Source organism: Argentina silus (genome assembly GCF_951799395.1).
Source record: "Argentina silus genome assembly, chromosome: 19".
NCBI classification, from domain to species: Eukaryota; Metazoa; Chordata; class Actinopteri; order Argentiniformes; family Argentinidae; genus Argentina; species Argentina silus.
Window position 1 is genome coordinate 14,460,697 of NC_139673.1, and position 12,500 is coordinate 14,473,196.

At 50.7% G+C, this 12,500-nt stretch overlaps 1 protein-coding gene across 1 annotated transcript in view; it reads left to right on the forward strand.

Annotated features, from left to right (window-relative positions):
• The window catches only part of cd276 (CD276 molecule), a 60,646-nt gene that overhangs the window by 6,534 nt on the left and 41,612 nt on the right, over window positions 1-12,500 (forward strand). Inside the window, exons 3-4 of the mRNA XM_083691080.1 lie at window positions 7,176-7,529; window positions 9,546-9,857. Coding sequence (XP_083547206.1) covers window positions 7,176-7,529; window positions 9,546-9,857 — 666 coding nt within the window. The remainder of the gene's footprint in view (window positions 1-7,175; window positions 7,530-9,545; window positions 9,858-12,500) is intronic.

The following is a 12,500-nucleotide window of genomic DNA, read 5'->3' on the forward strand; positions in this document are numbered from 1 at the left end:
TGTCTATCCATAAATATAGTTTTATAACCCTGCTAAGCCTGCAGTATTTTCAGTGTTTTATTTTTTTGTTGTCAACAGCTATGCTAGCATTAGCAGCAGCAGCACAGTAAGTAACAGCCGCGCTAGCTTAGCCCCAGCTGAGAGACAGTAGTGTAAAACAGAAGAATTAGCAGGATGCTGTCGTGCTAATTGCTCCTTGTCATGCTCTCTGTTCTGTCAGCAGCAGTGCCACTGTCACCAGTCTGCCAGAGCACGCTATTTGCAGCTTTTAGAATCCCCCCCCCCCCCCCCCCCCCGCCATAAATAGGGAAATTGTATTCATGCAAATTAAAAAAAAGAAAAAAAAGAAGGCAAGTTGACCTGGATCCAGTTTTTTTTAATGACGAGAGCTGCAAGGTAATTCAAATTAATTAGCATAATTGAATAGATCACATCTAGTATGGCAGTCGGCAGAAGCAGACATTATGGCGAGGCTTCGAAGCATGAAAATACCCCCGTGCTCACGCCGGACCCCGTCTCTGGTGTACCCTTTGTGGTCTGCTAACTATGAATGCCCTCTCCCTGTCCCTGCTTTTTTTTCCCGTCTCTCTTCACAGCAATTGATTCTGCAGAGAGGGGCCACTTTAGCCCTCGCAGAAATTCAATTTAGGGTTATTACCCTGTATCAGTGATGTTCTTGCTAATTTGATTGCGGCCAGTGAAGTATCCTTTTAAAAACAATCGAGGACAGCTTTGACAAAGATTGCTTTCGCCGTGATGCATACATAATGCCCCAGTGCGCTGGTTTGCCACTTTGCCCCCCCCCCCCCCCGCCCCCCTTAACCACACACACACCCACACACACACACACACACACACGCACACACGCACACACACACACACACACACACACACACACACACACATTGAAACAAAGTGCATTACCCCATCTAGCTCCTCATGATTATTTCAACAAGTAGAAAAAAGCGAGCCTTGTGGGAGCGCTTAAAACATTGATGCAGGTAATGTGCCGAGATTGCAGTTCTGGGCTTGGGAGCGTGGCGGCCCGGAGCCATAAACAGGTTTCCTGGGAGTTTAGTAGGCTGTGATGAAACAGGATGAATGGTCGGCCGCCGCGCTGATCTGATCTGTGCTTGGAAAGTGCTTCGTCGCCACTGAGTCCGTCCGTCCGTCCGTCCGTCCGTCCGTCTGTCTGTCTGTCCGTGTGACAGGGTAGCCACTTACCTCCAGGGTGCTGCCATGCTGCCTGCCTTCCTGCCACAGGTCGCACAGTGTCTCTGGAGGGCTGGGGTCGGGGTCGGCCACGTCCAGACAGACACACACACACACATACACATACACTAGATGACCTTTGACCCCCTCGACTAAAGCACATCTCCGCTGCTTTGATTTGTACGGCAGAGGAACATCAGCCTGGGATGTGAGCCTGTCAACGGTGGGATGAGAAGGTTTAATAGCTGGCCCTGCCCTCGCCGACATGTCTTTGATTATTACCAGGGGGCCAGGTGTCAAGCTCTCTTGTCTCATCTGAGGAGATTAGAACCCAGCACCTCTGCCACCTCTGCCAATAATAGAATTTGGCTTTTTGGACAACCCCTAGCGTGTCTTTTCCTCTGTAATCGTATGCATAGAGCGGACTAGGCACACCTTAACACCCCCAGTCATTTAGATTTAGTAGCACAAACTCAGACCCCCCCCCCCCCCCCCCCCCTCATCCTCCTCCTCCCCCCTCCGTCTCCCTCCCTCCCTCCCTCCTCCTGCTCATCACAGGCTGTCTCCCAGGGTTTTTTTTTTTTGGTGGGGGGGGGGTAGAGCTTGTCCTTATCTCTCTCTCAGCTCTTCTTCTGCAACTTGGCCCTATTATCAGCCTGCCTGAGCCCATTAACAGGCTATTGACGGGATATGAGACCAGCAGCCCCCCTGCCCCCCTGCCCCCCCCCCCCCCCCCCCGATAAAGCACCCGTGGAGAGAAGAAGATGGAGAGAGCATAAAATATGAGAGAGAGAGAGAGAGAGAAAGTGCTGTGGCTTTTGATTTATGACGTTACTGAAAATAAGCAACCTGGATCTCCTGTCTGCTCCACTAGCGATCTTCTGCTCATATCTATCTCTCACTGTCTAGGATGACTCCCTGTAGCCCAGATATGAGGAGACTTGATGAAGTAGTAAATGTCTTTCAGTGACCCCCCCCCCCCCCTCCCTCTCTCTCTCTAATGCTTGGAGACCTACTTAATCCCCCTCCATTTTGTGTCTCTATTTCAAAGTCAGGGACTGGGAGGAAGCCATAGTGGGCGAATTAGAATAGGTTATTTTTGTGCAATAATTAATTGTAATTTTGCTCTTGCCACGTAAAAACTACCACCACATCTCCGACTGACCTAATGTTCCCCAGATGTTTTTTATTTTTTTTATAGGTGTTCCTTTTTTATAGTATTTGAAAAGTCTACTGTGCATCTGGTTCAAGTGAGACACAACCTGGAGATGAACATGAGTTGGCATGTTTCTGTCTGATGTAGCATCTGTAGCATCTAGCGACAACTTCAGATGTGAACAACGGGTGGGATCGGAGAGGACACCAAGAATGGCCTTTCTGTCCCGCAGTGCTTTTCAAAACCAGAAGGGGGCATTATTGCCAAAGCATTTTTGCAGCTCCTGCTCTATGCTTCACCAGAATGAACACTAAGTACAGTGTCTGTGTGTTTTGTACCTGTTTACTTTGCTAAGTCAATATTGCCTGCGCAATTTGCCCTCCAGTGTTGGTGCATGATTTACTGTGTGTGTGTGTGTGTGTGTGTGTGTGTCTGTGTGTGCATACTCTTATCATCGCTGCTCTCCACTACCATGTGTTCCACTGGAGGATTAAACATACCGCTGAACATGTGTACCTAATGTGTTTAATGAACAGGTTGTGTGTGTGTGTGTGTGTGTGTGTGTGTGTGTGTGTGTGTGTGTGTGTGTGTGTGTGTGTGTGTGTGTGTGTGTGTGTGTGTGTGTGTGTGTGTAGCTATGCCGTCTGTTATTGAGCAGGGTTCATTTAACCTGTGTGTAGTAGATCTGGGCAGATGATCATCAATGTGCTGTTCAATGTTATTGAACGCAGTTAATTTGAAGTTGAGTTCTATTATGTGTGTTTATTGGGAAAGCAGATATGAACCTCAGGGTTATTGAACAGTGTGTGTGTGTGTGTGTGTGTGTGTGTGTGTGTGTGTGTGTGTTATTGCTGGAGGAGATGGAAGCCTTGGTCTTATTGAAGCCCATGTGCGGAACAGCTCAGGTTATTAAAGATAGAGAAGGTATGGATGTGTGAGCCGTTGAACCAAGTGAACTGGAGCGGAATTAACTATGCGTGTGTGTGCATGTGTGTGTTGGTGTGTGTCACTGGGCAGGTTAATATGAACCTGTCTGTTTCGGAGCAGTGTTATACCAACATGTACATTGTAGTGTCAGAATGCCCTGTGCCCAGTGCTGGAGCTGTCAGAAGCCAAGCCTGAGCTGAATAACAATGGTGTGTGTGTGAGTGTGTGTGTGTGTGTGTGTGTGTGTGGTTGGGTGGGGGTCTGTGGGTCTGTATCTCTGTATGTGTGTGTGTGTGTGTGTGTGTGCACGTGTGGGTGCTGTGTGTGTGTGTGTGTGTGTGTGTGTGTGTGTGTGTGTGTGTGTGTGTGCACGTGTAGGTGCTGTGTATGTGTGTGTGTGTGTGTATGTGTGCACGTGTGGGTGCTGTGTGTGTGTGTGTGTGTGTGTGTGTGTGTGTGTGTGTGTGTGTGTGTGTGTGTGTGTCTGTCTGTGTACGCCTGTCTGAATCTGGAGCAGTGAGGTGAGATGTCACCGGCGCCGTGGCTCAGGAATTTGTTTACCAACAGCCATGTGTGTCACCCTGTCAGCGGCCTATGTATGAGGGCTGTGATCCTCCCACTCCCTGTCTGCATGCCTCCCATGTCTCCCCATGCCTGCTGCACTCCCAATCCCCCCCCCCCCCCCCCTCCCCGTTACGCTGCTCTTCTCACTCACCCGTAGGGGCCGTGCTAGGGGCTGAGGGGGGGGGGGGGGGATACTGGTTGAGAGGACTGCTGAACCCATCGCTGCCCAGCTGAGCTGATGGGATGAAGCAGACGGGGGTCGGGGGTGGGGGGTGGTGGGTGGGTGGGGGAGAGGGGGGGGGGGGGGGGGGGGGGAGACAGCCCAGGGATGATGAGAGAGCGGGTGTTGAAGCGGGGCTGAAAGAAGGAGAGTGAGTGATGTAAATATCATCTGGGCTGTTGCTCGCCCCACGTGGCGTCCGCTCCCTCGCTGGCTGTGAGGGAAGGGTGCCAGAGCTCGCTGGGCTTTAATGAGTTTATTTCATGTCGGCTGTGAAAGTGCCCGGCTCTGTCTCCAGAGACTCTGTCTCCAGAGCACTCAAACAGAGCCGGGGCCCATAAACACAAAGTGCAGGACATAAATCCCAGACAGCCCATCGTCGTTGTCCCCCTCCAGCTCCTTTGAGCATCTCTTCCTTTGAGCATCTCTTTATCGTCTCTCAGGGGGAGAGCCCTGCTCACACAGACACCAGGCCCCCCCCCGACCCCCACTGCGAGGCCCTGCTCACACAGACACCAGGAGCCCCCCTCCTCCACCACGAGCGCCTGCTCACAAAGACACCAGGAGCCCCCCCCCCTCCACCACGAGCGCCTGCTCACAAAGACACCAGGAGCCCCCTGAGCCCGGGCTAGAGGACACAGACACTGTCCCTCATCACCTCACCACACAGTCACCTTTTTCTTTTATTACCTTACACACACACACACACACACACACACACACACACACACACACACACACACACTACTTTACCCCCCCGAAATGGAACAAAGGCTCAGACAGCGATCAAACAGAGAACTACGTGTTTGTTCAAAACATCTTTGAGATCAAAAAGGAGAACATCACATAGAGTGATTGTATTTGGCTGCTGGCCCCTGGTATTTCACCTCTGAAGGAATTGGACATCAGATGATGCAGCTCCGTTTCCATGACGTCAGAGACTCACCGGCCCCTCCTCTCCGGAGCAGAGCAAAAACGCTCCCACCGTGCTGTCTTCCTCCCTGTGTGTCAGTGTGCTAACATGTTTGCCCCGCTGTGTATGCACACCGGCATCCTCTATGGAGCAGGAACAAGCAGAGAGGTCAATGGTAAAGGATATATATTTATATATATCCTTATATTTATATATATATTTGTGTGTGTGTGCGTCTGCGTATATGTGTATGTGTATGTGTGCGTGTGTGTGTGTGTACGTGTGTGTGTGTGTGTGTGTGTGTGTGTGTGTGTGTGTGAGCCCCTATCTCTGCTCTTACATGGGTCTGGTGTGTGTTCAGGGATTAGTGAGGGGCTGCACTCCTCTCCCCCCTGCCTTGGATACTGATATTATCTTTAAGAGTGGGCTCAACACTGCCCTCTCGCTCTCCTCCATCTCTCCTCCCCTCCCTCTCTCCTCCCCTCCCTCTCTCCTCCCCTCCTCTCTGAACTCAGTGGTGTGAGTCATTCCCGGCTGCTCGGGGATGGGTCTAATTGCTCTCTCTCCTCCCTCCTCCACGGGCCCGCCTCCGTGGGGGCTGTCACTGACACTCCAGTCTTACAAAAAGGCCTGTTACCTATTTATTACAGCAAAAGCACGCCCATCACCACACACTCACGCACACACGTGCATGCACGCATGCCTGTGTACACACACATGCATGTACGCATGCCTGTGTACACACATCTACACACACACACACACACACACACACACACACACACACACACACACACACACACACACACACACACACACACACACACACACACACAGACAGACAGACACACACACACAAACTCAAGCATTGGCACCCATAGACTGTTTCTGCTGTATGTATAGATACCTACGGTGCTCCTTTTAAGCCACAATGACAGTGGTTGAATGGTTTGATGGTCTATGGCCCTTACAGCAGAATAAGTGTGTTCACAGTATGTGGTGTCTGAGGAGAAAAAGCAGCCCAGCAGTGGCGGCTTTTGTAGTCACAGTAAATGAAAGAACCTGCTTTGTCATTTTCACAACAGGGGTTGGACAATTGTAATGCCTCACCTGAACAGAAAACATATTTATGATTAGTTCCCAAGGCTTGTTTTGTTAACATTCTTCACATTGGTGGGATGCAGTGCCGCTTGGTATTTTTGGATGTTGAACTGTTATGCCGTTTGCTCTAGTTTCTTTTCCCAGCCAGCCTGCAGTTCCTCTGTGAGCCAGTAGGTGGCTGTAGTGTGCCAACAGACGGGCAGGGAGGGTGTTGGATGTGGTGGGGGAGTGTGGACACTGTCTCCTGTGAGGTTTGGCTTCATGAGTCTACGAAAATAGATCTGCCTTGACTGAGAGCACACTCATCCACGGATGAAAGTGTTGTTTGTTGTTTTAATGGAGGAAGCAATTATGACACCTTAACATTAATCAAACCTATTCCATTCAAAAAGGGGATGATTTGTTATTACCCCTGATCGGCAGTGAGTACAAAGGAGAACTTGATGAAAAAGCAACCCTTGATTAGAATGCATCCTGGTGACTCTCGGGGTTGACGGACGTTTTTTTTCTCGCTCTCCCTCTTCAGACGGTGTTTAAGAGGAGACAGGGATCCATTGAGAATGCTGACACTTGAGAATACCGTAGGTGTTCTCGCTGTGCTGAACTGTGGGAGATGGCTACTAAGCCAGAATGGTTATGCGGAGTACACTGCCTGTACTTAGCTGTGGAGTGGAGAAGGGACAGAAGAGCCCACAATCTAGACTAGAACTGTGGATAGTGTCTGACATCTCTGGTCTCCTGTTAAAACAAAACTAGTCACCCTGGAGCTCCTCCATGGAGCTGCCTCACCCTGGTATTGAGACTGGGATTGGAAGTGGACCTCACTCACTACTTCCCCAAGTGGAGGCAGTGTTGTTGCAGTCATTCACCCTCCTAAAGTAATCGTTCCTCACCACATGGCCGCACACATGCACGCACGCACGCACACTCACTCACTCACTCACTCACTCACTCACTCACTCACTCACTCACTCACTCACTCACTCACTCACTCACTCACTCACTCACACTCACACACACACACAGGTTTATATCGTTACTGACACACTTCCTCTCTCCTCTGCCTCCCCTATATTATCTAGCTGTCCTGGAGGTGCTGGTCCCCGAGCTGCCAGTGGTGGCGCTCTACGGCACAGACGCCATCCTCAACTGCTCCTTCACCCGCGGCCCGGGCCCCTTCAACATGTCTGACCTCAGCGTCTTCTGGCAGCTGACAGACACCAAGCGCAGCGTGCACGGCTACTGGGCCGACCAGGACCAGCTGGCGGACCAGGGCGAGAGCTTCGCCAACCGCACCAGCCTGTTCGCAGCCCAGCTGGGCGCGGGCAATGCCTCTCTCCTCCTGCGCCGGGTGCGGGTGGCCGACGAGGGCAGCTACATGTGCTTCATCAGGGTGGAGACCTACAGCAGCGCTGCCCTTCTGCTGCAGGTGGCAGGTGAGTTGTGGATGAGCTGGTGGGCTGTTGGGTACAGTGCATGCTAACTGGGATCCTCGGGAGGGAGGGAGGGAGGGAGGGACGGCATCACCCCACTGAAGTTGTCATACAAAATGGTTAACATTTACTCTTTTTCATTTTACAATTAAGGTAAGGGTTAGGTTAGGGTTGGGTTGGGTTACGTTTAAGGGTTTGGGTTAGGGTTAAGGACTGGGTCGTCCCGAGGATCCCACTTAGCATTTAGTGTGAGCTGTACCAAAGGCTTACCCTCCACTAAACGGGTACTCACTCAGTGACATCACTTCACATAGAGGAAGTAATGGGATCCCTCTTTTACGACATCACACACACACACACACACACACACACACACACACACACACACACACACACACACACACACACACACACACACGCCCCTCCTTGATAACAACACAAGACCTTTAGGATCAATGCCTCAACACACAACACAGAAAATTGGTCATAAAACACTTAGTACCATCAAGACCGCTCAGTACCTTGTTTCGGTCAATAACTGCTGATTGCGGTCTCTGCTGTGGTCAATATTAACCGGCTTTGATTATTAGTTGGTTGGTATGATTGATTGTGTGTTAGTAACGGCTCCATGGGTAGCGCACCTATCACCATGCGACTGTTATCGTGGCTGAGTGAACTCTCCTGGATGATTACGGTTCACGGCTTGCTTTACACAATAGTCTTGATGAACACTTCCCTTCCCACTCATTTCCATGTTTGTTGTTAAACTGTTCCCTTCCCTCTCTCTCTCTCTAAGGATGGATATGCATTAGGGCTGGTGTAAAGTACTCCATTTTTCCCTCTCGGCTGCTGGGGAGAAGGAGGAAAAACAATGACGCAGACTCCAACAGTGACAAATTGGCCCCTTTTTTTGCGCATTAGATTTATAGATGTATTATTTTTAGCTGGCATTTACAGTTAACATCATAGAGTTCCTTCCCACAGTGCTTTGAGAAAATGAAACGGGTCTCTGTGGAAATCTGCCTGTCAGTCAAATGGATAGCCGGGGAGGCTGCTGCTACTCTGACATCTGTCTTAGTGGTGAGAGAGAGGGAGAGGGGGGAGATGGAGAGAGGAAGAGAGAGGAGGACAGAGAGAGAGAGAGGGGGGGGGATGGGGAGAGACAGAGAGAGTGAGGGAGAGGAGAGAGCGAGGGGGGGGGGGAGAGTGGGGGAGAGAGAGTGGGTGAGAGAAAGAGAGAGCGAGAGAGAGAGGGGGAGGAGAGGGAGAGGGTGAGAGAAAGAGAGAGAGGGGGGGAGGAGAGGGAGAGGGTGAGAGAAAGAGAGAGAGAGAGAGAGAGAGGGGGCGAGCGATAGAGAGAAAGAGGCATTTCAGATGAACTTATTCTTCCCCCCCAGCCCCTCCTCATTGTTTGCTGAGTTATGATTGGCTGTGGGAATACAGCCGCCGTCTCTCTCTCCGCCGCCTCCTCTCTGGTCGTGTTGTTGCTCAGGGGATCGGGGAGCGAGCGGTGGTTTCATCCGAGGCTGAGGATACACATCCCCCCCCCCACACACACACACACACACCATACACACCACCACCACCCCTCACCTCCACCCCTCTCTTCTGCCAAGACCCAGAGTATAGTCCCCAACTCTCTTAGCCCGAGCCTGTCGATTTCCCCCAGGTCCCCCTACTGGGCTGGGCCAGGCTGCGACTGCTCCCAGGGCGGGGGCAGGGGGGCTCGGCGCTGTCACTCTCTCAGGGGGGCAGAGGGGGAAGAGAGAGCAGTGAGCACCAGAATGTGCTCCAGACGATGTCTATGGGATCTTAAGCTCTGTGTTATGCTAAGCTCCCTAAATGTAATTAAGAATTTAATGGGAATCATGTCAAACAGTTCCCAGGGTGTCTCTCACTGCTGATAATATAGCTAAACTCTATATGTGTGTCTGCTCCTCTCTCCCTCATCCTAAACCCTTTTCTCCTCCCTCCTCCCCCTCTCCCTCTTCCTCTTCCTCTTCCTCCCCCCATCCCTAGCCCCCTACTCCAAACCCCAGGTGACCCTGGAGCCCGAATCCAACCAGCGGCCAGGTGACCTGCGGCCGGGGGACGGGATGGCGTTGAACTGCGTGGCGTACGGGGGGTATCCGGAGGCCGACGTGCTGTGGCAGGACGGGGGCGGGCGCAACCTGACGGAGAACGTCACCACCTCCCTGGTGGCCAATGAGGAGGGGCTGTTCAGCGTGCGCAGCGTCCTGTCGGTGGTCCTGGAGCCCGATAGCACCTACAGCTGCAGACTGACCAACCCGCTATTGGGCGAGGAGGGCCACGCCTCTGTCACAGTCACAGGTGGGTGTGTGTCTCTCTCTGGGCCCTGTCCTGCTTCATCATAACCTCATCTCCAGACTATTGCGCACAGCGCATATAAGCCTGGAATAACAACGACTCAAACCTGGCCTTAATGGGAGTGATTTTACTGAGTAAAGTATTTGTTATTTGATTTCAGCGAATCACACAACTGCGAGGCGTAGCTCTGAATCAGAAACGTGTTGTGTGCAAGCACTTGGGGGGGAAGTGCCGTGGGAGATGATTGATGTGAAGCAAAGCCAATGGCTATGCCCTGTCCGTTTTCAAAGCTCTTTCTATTGGCTTAATGAAGGCCTAGTTTGATGAGTTGGTCCACCAGACCTTTTGTGCATTTGGGTGGAAGTGTCTGGGAACGAGACTATGCTTCACCAAGATACTTGTGGGGATCTGACAGGATTCAACAGACAGAAAGAAGATTGGCCTCTGCTAGGCTAGGGAGAATTGTTTTGCCATTTGGTTTATACCTGTCCAAACCTTTCAGATCTACACAAGTGTCTAGGGAGTAGGGGCTAGACAGGGACCATGCCTCTTCACAAAGGCCTGTAGCGCCATTTTAGCCAAAAGTAAACAACCACTGGCTTCCCACAGTCTCGGAATGTTGCTAGTTAATAATCTAATCTTGTTTTCAGTCATGTAGAAGCACAGTTACCTATTATCTATTAAAGTCTTGTATGCTTTTGTAAATCAGTCTGTCAGTCAAATGTTATGCCGAGAAGATTCAAGGATTTTATATTCTCCTCTTCCTAGAAAGTAGCTGTTCAGAGCTCCGCGGAAATGGAAAATAATGAAATGTCCAATTATGGTCCAATAAGCATAACCATCAGTTTTCGCACATCGTTAAATTAGATCAGTGGGTAATTATTCCCCCCAATGATTTCTCTAAAACTAAAATAACTATTCATCTGACATTTTGTAAAGCTAGAAGGTGATAAAAGGATTTCATATTTGAACTAAGTGGAAGGAATGGTATAGTACTTCAGCAGCTGTCTGCTCTGTGAGCTCTCCGACCACTGGTCTGTGGCCACAGCCAATGAGTGTGGACCAGGAAGTGGATCAATACATTGACATTGCTCTGATTGGGTCGGTGGGTGATGATGTAATCTGAGTGGGGGCACCAGAGAACCCTTTCTTCACCTGTCTGTCTCCCCCCCCCCTCCCCCAAAGTCTGTCCACTGCTTGCCCTGCTGGTCTACCCAATGTTTAGCACATGGCGTGGAGGAGGAGGAGGAAAGTGTGCATGGCGGGCCAAGGCTTGGGTCTCTAATGGGGGAGCAGTGCTGTGTGAAATGGCTCATAAATAAGAAGGAAAGGTGGTTGGGGCAGTGGAGGCCTGCTCTCTGGGCTGGAGCAGAGTAGAGAGGGAAGGAGGGAGGGAGAGAGGAGGTCGCGGGGGTCAGGGTGTGCTGCTCTGCTGGACGAGGAAATGACTGTGGCATCTGGGAAGGACCAGGCAGCACAGCTCCATCAGGCTAACACAGGCAGGCCCAGGTCCAGGACACGACTCTGCGGAGTATTACATTGTTGTTAAATGCATTGCGGGATGAGACGTCAATGCGTGTAGCTAGCTAGCTTGGCCATCAAGCCTTGTGTAATCATTGGCCAGCGTTTAGCCTAGCCTAGCCTAGCTTAGTGACTTGAGTGTTTAGTAGCTACTGTTAAATAGTGTTCTGAAAATGGGGTATTGTTTAGGCATCATCACATGATATTTGACAAGAGAGAGAGGAGAGAGTGGGTGTTGTGTTCTTACATTCCACAATGTAGCAATGAGTCAGAGTCAGGAGGATGTTTAAGCTAAGCTTACCAAAGATCATTTGAATCACATGCAGGGTAGTACATACTTATGACTCTGGGACGTAGCAATGACAGGTGGATCCGTCGATCAATGATTGAACGACATGAATGATTGAATACACGTGAAGACACTGGAGAGGGGATAGGTTGTTGTTATGTCTGAGGTATGACGTGGGTCTGGTGCTGTAGACGTGAGTGAGAGGTGCGGGCAGCGCCACAGAAAATGGACAGATGCGAGGGAGGATGAAATGAGGGTGTGAACAGGCTCTGGTTCTGATCTCCTTCATCAGTGTGTCGAGGCAGAGCGTCCTCTTCAGACGCAGCAGCAGAGCTCCTGTCCGACTTTTGAAGATCCTTTGTTCTCCACAGAGAGGCATTTTGGGCCCAAGCACAAAACCCCGCTTATAACGAAAGATGATCTGTTCAGCACAGTGGAAATAAAGGAATTAGATCAAAAAGAGGAACCCAGCCAAAGGAAGAGACAGAGGAAGAGGAAGAAACAGAGAGAGGTAGAGAGAGGTAGACGTAGAGGGGGAGAGGGAGAGAGAGGGAGAGAGGGAGGGAGGGAGGGAGGGAAAGTGTGATCGAGAGAGGGAGAGAGAGAAAGAGAGCAAAAACTAAATTCAAGCAAAGTGAAAGAAAATATCAAATTACCTATATTCAATATTGGGGAAATGAAATGAAATGACCCCACAAATTGGAATACTACTGAAAACTGGATAGAGAATTTGAATTGGCTAAATATCTAACTAAACCAAATGTTGACTTAGTGAGCACAGTCTGGCCAGAGGGACAGATCGCCACAGACAGACCTGGCTACCCAGGGAGGACAGG